The sequence below is a fragment of the Lycium ferocissimum genome, chromosome 7, assembly GCF_029784015.1.
Source record: "Lycium ferocissimum isolate CSIRO_LF1 chromosome 7, AGI_CSIRO_Lferr_CH_V1, whole genome shotgun sequence".
Classification (NCBI taxonomy): Eukaryota; Viridiplantae; Streptophyta; class Magnoliopsida; order Solanales; family Solanaceae; genus Lycium; species Lycium ferocissimum.
In genome coordinates, this window is record NC_081348.1 from 43,989,908 (window position 1) to 44,000,506 (window position 10,599).

General features: G+C 33.2%; 1 protein-coding gene across 1 annotated transcript; it reads left to right on the forward strand.

The window, feature by feature from the left end:
• Nucleotides 1-836: 836 nt before the first annotated feature.
• LOC132065264 (probable beta-1,4-xylosyltransferase IRX9H) lies at nt 837-5,731 on the forward strand. The gene is made up of 3 exons (XM_059458568.1): nt 837-2,736; nt 4,554-4,803; nt 5,556-5,731. Exons 1-3 carry the CDS (start codon nt 1,847-1,849, stop codon nt 5,667-5,669), a joined length of 1,254 nt encoding a protein of 417 aa, XP_059314551.1. The 5' UTR covers nt 837-1,846; the 3' UTR covers nt 5,670-5,731.
• The last annotated feature ends 4,868 nt before the right edge of the window (nt 5,732-10,599 follow it).

A 10,599-nucleotide genomic window follows, 5' to 3' on the forward strand; every position in this document is an offset into this window, starting at 1 on the left:
AGCCAATGAATCCCACATGCTTTACCATATCTAATTATTCTAAAATTAGATTTACTAAAAATAAACAAAACAATTGACAATCATGCACAAGCTTTGATAAATATAGTGCTATAGACAAATATAATATCTAATAATTATATTCATCACTTTTAGCCCAAAATCCAAAGAAATCGCTTGATCTTGTGAACCATAATATTACTATTAATCAACCTATGCAAGCATTATATACTTTACTAAAATAAACTAAAACATTGAACCCGCTAATGCTACCAATCACAACAATTACCTCAAATGCCGCCGCCCCCCCCCCCCCCCCCCCCCCACACCCCCAAAAAAAAAAAAAAAAAAACTGAAATAATTTGAGAAACGAAAATGGAACTCCACCAGCCCCCAACCCAACAAAAAAAAAAAATAAGGAAGGTAAACAAGACAAGATATATGATTCAAAAATTTCATCCTAGTCAAAATTCAATATTTCAAAATTATTTACCATGATATCTTCGTATTAATCCAAGTATTTAATTATTATTTCAATACTTTCTTCTACTAATGCTATTAACACAAGTTAAATGAAATGCTATTTCAAAATTAAGGGTCTTTTTAATTCAAAATCAAGTTATGTTGGTATTATAATCAGTAATAAATGATATCATCTTCTTAATGGAATAAATAATCTCACAATTGTGATTTAAAATTGAGCTTTTATTTTAACTAGTACAGGATAGATTTAGTCTCAAAATTTATATCGAATATAACCAACTCAAAGTAAATTTGGTCTTGTTGAAAAATAGAGAGTATTCTATTAGGCATTGTACTTTGACTTTGTGGGACATTTTTGCTTATGTTATCCTTTATGTTCTTTGTTGATATGATAAAATTTTAAAAGTCCAATAAATATTTCTCCTTTATACTTTTCAACTCAGCTTTTGATTCAAAAATTCAAAGAAAGGATTTTGGGCTTAGTAAATTGTTAAAAAAAATAGTCTTTTTTTTTCACAGAGCCACTTGAAGTGAGAATTGTGTCTACTTGTTCTTTGTCCTTCTATACATTTGCTTCAAGATATCAAATGCCCATTTTATATTGAACAGAACTGAGATGACCCTTTTCATTTGAGCTCAAGATTTGCTCATCTCAAGTTGAAATCTGGTTCTTCTGGTGCTTTTGGTTAATGGGTATTGGTTTTCTTGAACTTTATTTAAGATTTAGTTGGTGGTGGGTTGCTCTTTCTCTGAAAATGTTTTGATTTTTACATTGACATAGTGTGTCATTAGTTGAGTTTAGACTAATATTTGCTTGCAAGAATGTTTGGTATGATCAGAAATTGAGATTGTGCTGTGATTGGTTGAGAAGTGTTTGTATTTCTGCTGCAAATTCTCCAAAAGAACTGATTTTTATGTGGTTTTGAGGTAGCTTGAACTTGTACAGAATATCATTATTGATGGTTTAGAACATGGACTAGCATGGAGTGTTTAGCTTTTCTGATGTTATCATGATATGAGTTTTAGCTATGTATTCTTTTAGAAGTTCTGGTGATAAGAACAACATACTTAGTGTAATCCCACAAGTGGGGTGTGGGGTCTGGGGAGGGTGGTGTATACGCAGTCTTACCCCTACCTTCACAAGGTAGGGAGGCTGGTTTCTTAGAAAGTTGTGTTGATATTGATTTAATTTGGAAAGGACCTCTAGGATTAGTTGTGTGCTTGGCAGTTGGAGTGAAGGTAATATTGGATAGGCCGTGAACATCCAACCGTTGTACAGTAAAAATTGGATAGTTAAGACCTATAGTCATTAAATTCTGGCGAGAGGGTGTATCATAGGCAATCAAGGTCCGTTTGATTTGTTGTAATGGCTTCTGTTAGAAGAGCATTATCCCCAGTGCCTCGTCCGGGAGATAGAACTAATGGGGAAGCATTGTCCCCATCTCCATTGTCCAAGTCATCGTCGTGTAACGAAAGTTATACACCGCCTACAGGGTTGATGTCTTCTTATGTTGGTTCATTGGATTATGCATGTTACAAAGTTCAGACGTTTGTAGGTCTTTTTTCGCGAAGATCATCTAGGCCCTTGGAAAGATCAAAGTTAAAGGGCCAAATTTGGGGGAGAGCACTTGTCCAATTCTGTATGTGCTTTGTTGTTGGAGCTTTTATTGGCCTTACTCCACTTGTTTCTCTGAATTTGTCAGCAAATATAATGTTTAAACATCAAGATTTCTATGAAAATGGCCGCTTATTTGATGATGTGTCTAGAAATGTGACATCAACTATTGACAGTTCGGTTTTCCTGGATAATTTCACTTCAGAGCCTAATTTAGTATACAGTGAACTGAAAGACGAAAGTTCTGTCAATGTCTCCGTTGACGAATCACCTGATCAAGAGTTGATGGCGTCTAAAAAACTTTTGATCATTGTGACGCCAACAGAAGCACGGTCATTTCAAGCTTATTATCTGAATCGATTGGCCCACGTATTAAAATTAGTGCCTCCTCCTTTGTTGTGGATAGTTGTGGAGATGGACTCGCAATTAATGGTGACGGCTGATATATTGAGGATAACGGGAGTTATGTACAGGCATCTTGTATGCAAGAAGAACTCAACAGAAGTAAATGATAAAAGTGTGCAGCTAAGGAATATGGCATTAACACATATTGAAACACATCATCTTGATGGGATTGTTTACTTTGCTGATGATTCCAACATATACTCCCTAGATGTCTTTGAACAAATGAGGCAGATCAGGTCATCTATTTATTCATTTTGCATATAACTGTATGCTAGTAATCTTTCTTTGTTTCTTTTTTCATTATTTAGTGATTAACCTGCATGCTAGCAATCTTTTGATTTATGAACTATTAAAGCTTTTCTCAGTTACCAGCTGGAAATTCCATTGAAGACTTTATTTGTCTCAAGTCATAAAGATTTGATTATGATAAATAGATTCATCACTTTAGTCAGATATATCTATTAGTTTTAGTTTATCATCCCGAAATAATCAGAAAAGATAACAGTTACTTATGAATGGATATTGTATGCCATGCATTTGGATCATGAAGTTAGATTAAGAAGAAGCATAACTCTTCAAGTTACTCTACCGAGATTTCTGTTATGGAGGAAGCTTACTCATTTTATTCCTTTCTTACCTTTATGACTGAAAATAGCGAGAACTTTGTTGAATTAGCACTAATAACTACTCCCTCTGGATCAAAAAAAGAGTCCATTTAGCTTTTTTTTCTTGGATCAAAAAAAGAGTTCACTTAGCAAATCAAGAAAGAATTAACCTTGTTTTTCCATATTTTCCCCTATTAAGTGTTATATGATCAAATCCCAATGCCTATTTAATTAGGGGTAGTTTAGTTAAATTACCTATTTTTGTCTAGGAGTTAGTATTTTCTTAAGGGGTGTGCAAATGGCTAAGTGGACTCTTTTTTAGATCTGGAGGGAGTATTATTCAAGAAAATTAAAGTCAGTGAGAAGACATATATGCAGTGAAAGGAAAAGAAAATGTATTGTCTTTCCACATGGAAAACACTAGCCCTTCAAAAATTGGTCCTGCTCAAAGGAAAAAGGAAATCACTAACCGCGGGCTTGTTGGAAATGTGTCATTCCTTGATGAGTCCAATCTTGAAATGAATATTCATTTTATGTGTTGTTTTCTAGCTTCCCTATCATTTGACGGACATGTGAGAGTGATCAGAAATGTGTTGTCATGTCTATGGTGTTATAATATTGTCAAAGATGCAAAACACCATGGAATTTAACTGAAAAGTACAACCGAAGTCCACGCTTCGATGCACAGAAGCACAATATGACAATAATAGTGATATTTATACAACCGTAGAAAAATAACTTTACACATGAACAAAAATCATATAAGCTGAGGAATTGAAGAAATACAATTATGTGAAATATATTAAGTAGAAGAATATTTAGTTGCTCACTTACTACTCCGTTCTATAGCTTCCCCGCTTTTGCACCTTTCTATATTGTAAAATTTTCTAGAACAAAAGAATGAAACCTTCTCATGAATCCTCTGCCAGCAAACAGCTGGTATGTATGAATCAAGCACTAAAAAAAAGTATTGGAGATGCACCCTCATAAAATCTATGTTGCTCGGACTCTATAAAAATATTGCCGCACCCGTGTCGGATCCTCCAAAAATACACTACATTTGGAGGATCCGACACTCACCCGTCGACAATTTTGAAGAGTCCAAGCAACATAGCATAAAATTATACATTTTGCACATATTGGTCCTATGGTGGATTTTCTTTTTATTTATATGTTTGCAGTTTGAGACAAACCTCACTAGTTACCATTTGCATTGCCACCCCCCGCTCCCACAACTTATATTTCTTTATTCCTTATCTTCATGTTAAGTTTTATCTTAAAAGAGAAAACTTATCCTTTCTTGGTCTTTGATCTGTCTCTAGTTGCTATTGCTCTTAAGCAATTTACTGGCTTTCATTGACAAAGATGATGAACTTTGCTTATATACATAATTTTCTGACTTATCATTCTGTCTATCAGCTTTCTTGATAGAAAATTGTTGTATGCAGCCGGTTCGGGACATGGGTTGTGGCAAGACTAGCTGAAAATAATAGGAAAGTTATCTTGCAGGGTCCAATCTGTAATGGCTCTCAGGTTATAGGTTGGCGTACAGATGCAACTGCAAAAATATTCCAGAGGTTCTATGCTGAATTATCAGGATTTGCATTCAATAGTACCGTACTTTGGGATCCAAAGAGGTGGAACCAACCAACACTAGAGCCCATTAGGCAGCTCGATATAGTAAAAGGTGGCGCCCAAGTGAGTTTCTTCCACTACTATTGCTACTCTGATGTGTGTGCAAACAATTATTTTATTAGTCAACACTCCTGTAATCACCACAAATTACATGATTATATAGAGAAAATGACAAAAATGGTCCCTTATTTTTTAGGGTAGGTTCAAAATAGTCCCTTAAGTATGCACTTAACAGTTTTGGTCCTTTAAGTTTATCTAAAGTTAACACTTTTAGTCTTTGTCAAATATTTACCGAACATTGTCTGTTAGATATGACCGAAACTATGGAAAAAAAATTAGCGGGAACTCACATTTAGAGGTACAACTTCTGTAGTTTCTGCTATTTTAATTTATTTCAAGAGTATGATGCAACTTTTTGAGGTGCAATTTCTGCTTTTTATTTGTAATATCTTTTTAGTGTCTAGTGCGGTTTATTATGTTGCATATTTTAGGATTTGATGGGACTTTCTTGGCGTTTATAGTTAATCTTCTTTTCCACTGTTTCCATCAAATCTAACATAAATTATTTGACGGAGACTAAAAGTGTTTAACTTTGGTTAATTTAAAGGACCAAAACTGTTAAGTGCATACTTAAAGGGATTATTTTGAACCTATCCTCAAACATAACGGACCATTCTTGTCATTTTCTCTATTATTTACTATCACATTTCAGAATACAGTTAACGAAAATGTACTTAAATTAGAGCGTGACACCACCTAACTACCCTTTTCTCCTGTCTATATATGATATTACTCTCAATGATCCTATATTGCAGGTGAGGGGATTTATTGAACAAGTTGTGGAAGATGAAAGCCAAATGGAAGGCTTTCCAATGCACTGCTCAAGAATTATGGTTTGGCAATTCAATACAGAGTTGTTGTATCCATAGAGAATGCTTCTACAGCGTAAACAAGGTGGACAAATTATGTTCATAACTTTTCAGTAAGAGCTTATTAGCTTTCTTTAAGGAGTTCTTAACATTCTTTATTTTTGCAATTTTTAGCTTTTATGATACAAATAGATGACGACACACAGTCCATTTCAAGTTTTTGAAAATTTATTACTTATCTAGATTGCAGGTTTTTTTTCAGAAGTGTTTGCTTGTCATCGTAGGAACATAACTCTGTACTTCTTTTTGTCCACCGTGAGTATTCAAATAACAACAACAACATACCCAGTGTAATCCCACAAGTGGGGTCTGGGGAGGGTATGATTTACACAGACCATACCCCTACCTTTGTTGGGTAGAGAGGTTGTTTCCAATAGACCCGTGAGTGTTCAAATGGCTACTAGAATATATGGGAAGCCTCATTTTGCTTCTTTCAATTTATTTTCACTTTTCTTTTGTGCTTTATTGCAATCATAGCAAGGGAATGACACATTAGGTTGTGAAAAAGAAGAGAAATTGAGAGAAAACACTACTTGATTAGTCCCTCAAGCTACTGAGTTTAATTAGTGAATGTACACCTTTTAAAATAGGAAAAATCAATATAACTAATTATGACTAATCCTAATTGGTACGCAGTATCATTTCTCTATTATTTAAGAAGGTTCATACCAAACAATTGCCAGTTCGAAGGCAGGGGATATATGACAGCTCATGCTGAGTAACTTTTGGACTTGGCCACGATTTCTAAGATAGTAGAACCTCCTTGCTTCTGCATTTTTGTTGGAAGGCTGTCATTACTTTCCTGGCACATAATATTCAAAGCACGGAACAAGGTGAATGGGGATTTGATTGATGATAAAATAGAATTCTGGGTCTTGAATTATATTTTATTTAAAAAAAAAGGAAAAAAAAATCAGAGAAGAACACTGATTCAATTGATGGTAAAGTAAGATAAATCTTGGTCCAGTTCTCCACCTTAGCGACGTAAAAATAGGATTGAATAAATTCTATTGAGTCTACCTCATTTTTTAAAATTTTCGATGATTATGTGTGGGTGCTCAGTACAACAATTGCATCTAAGTTCACTATTAAATTCAGTGGCGGAGCCACATGCATCCAAGGGGTGTATCGACACCCCTTCCTCGAAATATTACACTGTGTAAATACATAAAAAGAACTTTTTTACGTATTTATACTATGTATTGAACCCCCTTAATTTCGTCGTATATTTACTTTTTTATATTTTGATACCCCTTAGTAAAAATCCTAGTTCCGCCACTGTCTACATTGATGAGGTTTCTTCCTTCTTCTTTTTTTTTTTTTTGATGGGGAGATAAAATGCCTCTCTTGATATTATAGGATTCTGCTAGTGCACGAGTAGCTTTATATGAGTTCTCGTTCACTTCTCAATAAGTTTTGGTTTGTCTATTTTATAACTCTTTTCTTCCAATTGCTGGGAGAACTAGTTAATGATTATGAGCATTTGCTGCAAAATTTTATCCGACCATCAGCTCGTGGTTACAGGAATACTGCCTGTGTCTGAATCCATGTAGAAGTATCTGGAGACAGGTATCCACTTTTCTTGTTATAAGGGAATATTTCTGTACAGTTGTTGAGTTCGTCGCAGTTTACACTTCTGGCTACTAAGTGGAAAGACGCAACTAGCCATCCACACAAATGTAGAGTTGCAAGTATTGGGCCAATTCTTTTGACTAAAGCTTTTTCAATATACAACTTAATGGTTCAATGGAGGATTCAACCTCATTGAGCTTGCAGATTAGTCTCTGGACTTGTGCATATATCAATATTTTTTACTTAGCTTTACAAGATTGGTTGTAATGTTTAATGATTTCTTGATAGATTCTGTACTGAAGGCTTTATGGCTGATCTTCTAAAGAGCAAAGAGAAGTTTTCTTGATTGTAGACAGAAAACTATGAACCAATTCAATTGTTGAATCAAGTAAAAGTTCATTCTTGTTAACTTCCAAAATCTATCCTTTTCTTATGCTATCATTTGCTTGTGAAATTTCAGGTTTATAGCTCTTGTTCTGTTGAAAAAGAACCAAAAAGATTAGTAAATGAAGGTTGAATTGTCACTGTTTAACCATTGAATTCTGAAACTTAGTTAAAGATAAATCATTTAATACATACATTTTCTCCAACTCAAACTACAGACGTACGCTTGGACGTTTTTTCTAGAACTATCCAGTTTAGTGATAAATGTATTGCTCCAAGTGGTGTCATCCGATATGCTTTAAAACTTCATTTTGGGATGACTGTGAAGTCTTACTAAAACTGTACAACCTTAAATCTGAAATCATATACTAGTTGGGTTGTGATAATAAATTGACACCACTTGTATAAAATCATGTGGACGCCACTGATCTAATCTCCTATCAAGTGAGTACAAGATATGTATGTGCACTCTCTTTCCCCCATCACCACAATCTAATGAGCACTTTATCCGGTTCTTGATGCTTTCCATAAACACCGGAAAAGTAGTAATATGACAGAAAGATGTACATTATCATTTACCAATATTGCAAGCTCTTGTCCAAATAAGATGTGGACGCCAACACTTTGATTAATCTCGTATCAAGTGTAGTACAAGATATGTATTTGCACTCTCTTTCCCCATAATATATATATTATTTTTGATGCTTTCCATAAACACCTAAAAGTAGTAATATGATAGATAAATATATATATATATATATATATATATATATATATATATATATATATATATATATATATATATATAGATGAATATTAATACATATACACAAATGTTATTTGTTTATTAAGTGGAATTATGTGGCCATGATAAAACAGTGAAAAGTAAAAGGAGTGTAAAAGTGAGACATGACCAAAAACATAATTAATACCGCCACTTCGAAAACGACATCATCCGTTCGACGCAATTTTTAAGAACAGGACAAAATAGGAAAAGTACGAATATATTTAATACTAAGCTACAGTAAGATTATACTTCTAACTAATGGAATTATTCGATGGCAAGTGCTTTGACCAAATTACCCTTGGTTGACGATCCACTTCTTCAACTCATGCTTTTACATAGTTTAGTTTTAAAAAAGGGAATTTGTCTATTACAAATTAAATTGCACGAATTGTCCTTCAAATGGGCTAGTACTTAATTACACTTTCTCCTACCGAGTTTCATGCCATCATCTCTTTCTAATCAACAATCGAAAAGCGCTTTCGCACAGTCACAAGCCTGTAGTCTTAAATTTTTAAGTATAGACCAACTTCATCATTTTAAGAAAATATATCTATACGTTTCTTGACCGTTTATATTTCGTCTTCTCGATGTTATTCTTTGTTATTTGTGTGAGACGTACGTGTCTAAACTTATACCCAAAGGTATAAGTTTTAAATCTTTTGGTTTTATGACTTCTTTAACGGTTTTGTGTTTAATTTAAATCGTTATTTCTTTTTTCCTAAATTTCTCTTCTTTAAATTTTCTCTAAGCGCACCTTTACCATTTTCTAAACTTATTATCATTATTTAAATGTCCTTTTTTTTTTCTTCTTCACGTGAATCCCACCTTATTTTTTTTTTTTTGCAATTATCTCGTAATTCTTCACGTGGATCCGACCTTAATTTTTTTTATCTCTACTATTATGAAAGAGTGGGCCCCACCTTAAATTTTTTTTTACTATTGTAGAAGAGTGGGCCACACCCTATTTTTTTTTTTTTAATTTACTATTATAGAAGACCTTTAATATTTCGCCTTCTTGATGTTATTCCTCATTATTAGTGCTAGACGTATAGTAAAAGTTTTAAATATTTTAGTTTTATGACTTCTTTAGCAGTTTTTATGTTCAATTTAAATCGTTATTTCTTTTTTCCCGAACTTCTCTTCGTTACATTTTTCTCTAAGCGTATCTTTATCATTTTCTGAACTTATTATCATTATTTAAATATCCTTTTTTTCTGTTGCAATTGTCTCCTACTTCTTCATGTGGACCCCACCTTAATTTTTTTTCCTAGCAATTGTCTCCTACTTCTTCACGTGAACCCCATCTTAACTTTTTTTTTTTTTTTTTTGCAATTGTCTCCTAATTCTCCACGCGGACCCCGCCTTAATTTTTTTTAAATCTCTACTATTATAGAAGAGTGGGCCCATCTTAATTTTTTTTTTTCATTCCTACTATTATAGAAGATTGGGCCTCACCTTAATTTGTTTTTTTTTAAAAATAATTTTTCTACTATATAATTGGGGCCCACCTTTTTTTTTTTTTTTTTAAGTTACTGACGATGTGGTAAAACCCAATTTTAATTTACTATTATAGAAGACCTTTTATATTTCGCCTTCTTGATGTTATTCCTTATTATTAGTGTTAGACGTATGGTATAAGTTTTAAATATTTTGGTTTTATGACTTCTTTAGCAGTTTTTATGTTCAATTTAAATCGTTATTTCTTTTTTTCCGAACTTCTCTTCTTTACATTTTTCTCTCCGTACCTTTATCATTTAACTTATTATCATTATTTAAATATCCTTTTTTTTTCTGTTGCAATTGTCTCCTACTTCTTTACGTGGACCCCACCTTAATTTTTTTTTCCTAGCAATTGTCTCCTACTTCTTCACATGTAACCCATCTTAATTTTTTTTCTTGCAATTGTCTCCTAATTCTCCACGCGGACCCCACCTTAATTTTTTTAATCTCTACTATTATAAAAGAGTGGGCCCCATCTTAAATTTGTTTTTTTTTTCATTCCTACTATTATAGAAGATTGGACATAACCTTAATTTTTTTTTTTTTACAATTTTTCTACTATATAATTGGGGCCCACCTTTTTTTTTTAAATGACTGACGACCAAACTATATAGAAACTCATCTATATAGTAGAAAAATGGTAAAGATACATTATTAACCATTTCAAAAGGATCAGTTGGACAAGCA